Source organism: Olea europaea, chromosome 13, assembly GCF_002742605.1.
Source record: "Olea europaea var. sylvestris chromosome 13, O_europaea_v1, whole genome shotgun sequence".
Classification (NCBI taxonomy): Eukaryota; Viridiplantae; Streptophyta; class Magnoliopsida; order Lamiales; family Oleaceae; genus Olea; species Olea europaea.
Window position 1 is genome coordinate 22,432,956 of NC_036249.1, and position 1,736 is coordinate 22,434,691.

The following is a 1,736-nucleotide window of genomic DNA, read 5'->3' on the forward strand; positions in this document are numbered from 1 at the left end:
GTAACCTGGTAGATCATCGTGTTCTACACAGTTCAACGTTGCATTTGAGTCTCCCCGCGCTGCCTCAATACAACTTGATTGGATAGCCGTTATCTCAACCAGAATTATTCTCTTTCTCTCCTTCTCATAATTAATTCTGTGTAATATTCAAATAGGGTAAAGAGGGTAAGGAAGAGGTTGTTGGTTATTGGTAGTTGTTTCTAATTAAGAATGCGCGCCCACTTCACTTTTCTTGATCACTGAACTTCTTTTCTCTTTATATATAAAACACCCCATTTCAAGATCTTGTCCTTAATTTGCATGAACACTATATTGTTTTCAATTTCGTTGTTAAATAATGGATTTCTTGAAGGAAATGGCATGCAAAAGAATCCATGATCGTTCAGAAAACACGATGATGTCCGAATCAAGGAGGAGAGTTGTTTGGGTCGATGGCCCAGTAATCATCGGTGCCGGGCCGTCCGGTCTAGCCACGGCAGCTTGTCTTAAAGAAAAAGGCATTCCAAGTTTGATTCTTGACCGGGCTAATTGCATAGCTTCTCTTTGGAAACTCAAAACCTACAACCGGCTTAGGCTCCACCTTCCCAAGAAATTTTGCATGCTCCCTCTACTGTCATTTCCTCCAATTTACCCTAATTATCCAACCAAACAAGACTTTGTGACCTACTTGGAAGCCTATGCTCGACACTTTAACTTGGAGCCTGAGTTCAACCAGACGGTTGTGAGTGCAAGATTTGATGGATTATGGCGGGTTACGACGGTCGGGATTAAAATGGAGGAGAGGGAATATGTGTGCCAATGGTTGATCGTTGCCACAGGCGAGAATGCCGAAGAGGTAATACCGGAGTTTGAAGGCATCGATAAATTTGTTGGGCCGATAACTCATTCGAGTTCTTACAAGAGTGGGGATTCGTATCGAGGAAAAAGGGTTTTGGTTGTTGGAGGTGGGAACTCTGGCATGGAGGTTTCTTTGGACCTATGCAACTGTAATGCTAGCCCGTCACTCGTGGTTAGGGATTCCGTAAGTGCCAAACCACATCATTTAAAAGTTTAATTTGTTAGTCTTTTAATACGTTCTCCATGTCAGCGACACAGTGTTCTCGTTATTTTTTCTTTAAGAGGTTTTATTTGGGCATAATTTTGATAAATGGGCGACGAAAGATAGAATATATTGATACTTACTAAACATTGTTATCTAAAATATTAAGGCGTTAAATTTTTTTCAAATAGACTGAAACCTAGAAACACATTTGTGACCATATACACCTTTGTTGAAAAAGTTTTCCATTATATTTTCAACTTTCTTGGAATCCGGTTCCATGCGTTGTACTTGTGCAGAAAGTATGCTCCAAATTTCATGCTATTAATTAAAAGTATGAACCCTAATTTTGAGGGCCTCTATTGTCTCATTTCTGTAACATCGTGAGGGAAGTAAATTGTGGAATGTGCTCAAGCAGGCCAAGGAACAAAATCTTGCCTTAGTTTCATGCTATTAATTAAAAGTATGGAAAAATATATATGTATAAAAATTGGCTTTAGTTCAAAATTTTTCCTGTAAAACTCAAAATTAATTATTTCAGGTGCACGTTCTGCCTCAAGAGATGTTTGGGATTTCAACTTTCGGGCTGGCCATGAAATTGCTACGATGGTTCCACGTCAAGCACGTTGATCGATTTTTACTTGCGATTTCGCATTTTATGCTTGGCAACACCGCCAATGTTGGACTCAAGAGACCA

At 39.6% G+C, this 1,736-nt stretch overlaps 1 protein-coding gene across 1 annotated transcript; it reads left to right on the forward strand.

Moving 5' to 3' along the window:
- Positions 1-49: 49 nt before the first annotated feature.
- On the forward strand, positions 50-1,736 carry LOC111408555 (indole-3-pyruvate monooxygenase YUCCA2-like; the record flags this gene model as incomplete). The annotated part of the gene is made up of 2 exons (XM_023038301.1): positions 50-1,021; positions 1,581-1,736. Coding segments are annotated over exons 1-2 (840 nt in total), but the record flags the coding sequence as incomplete, so codon positions are not given.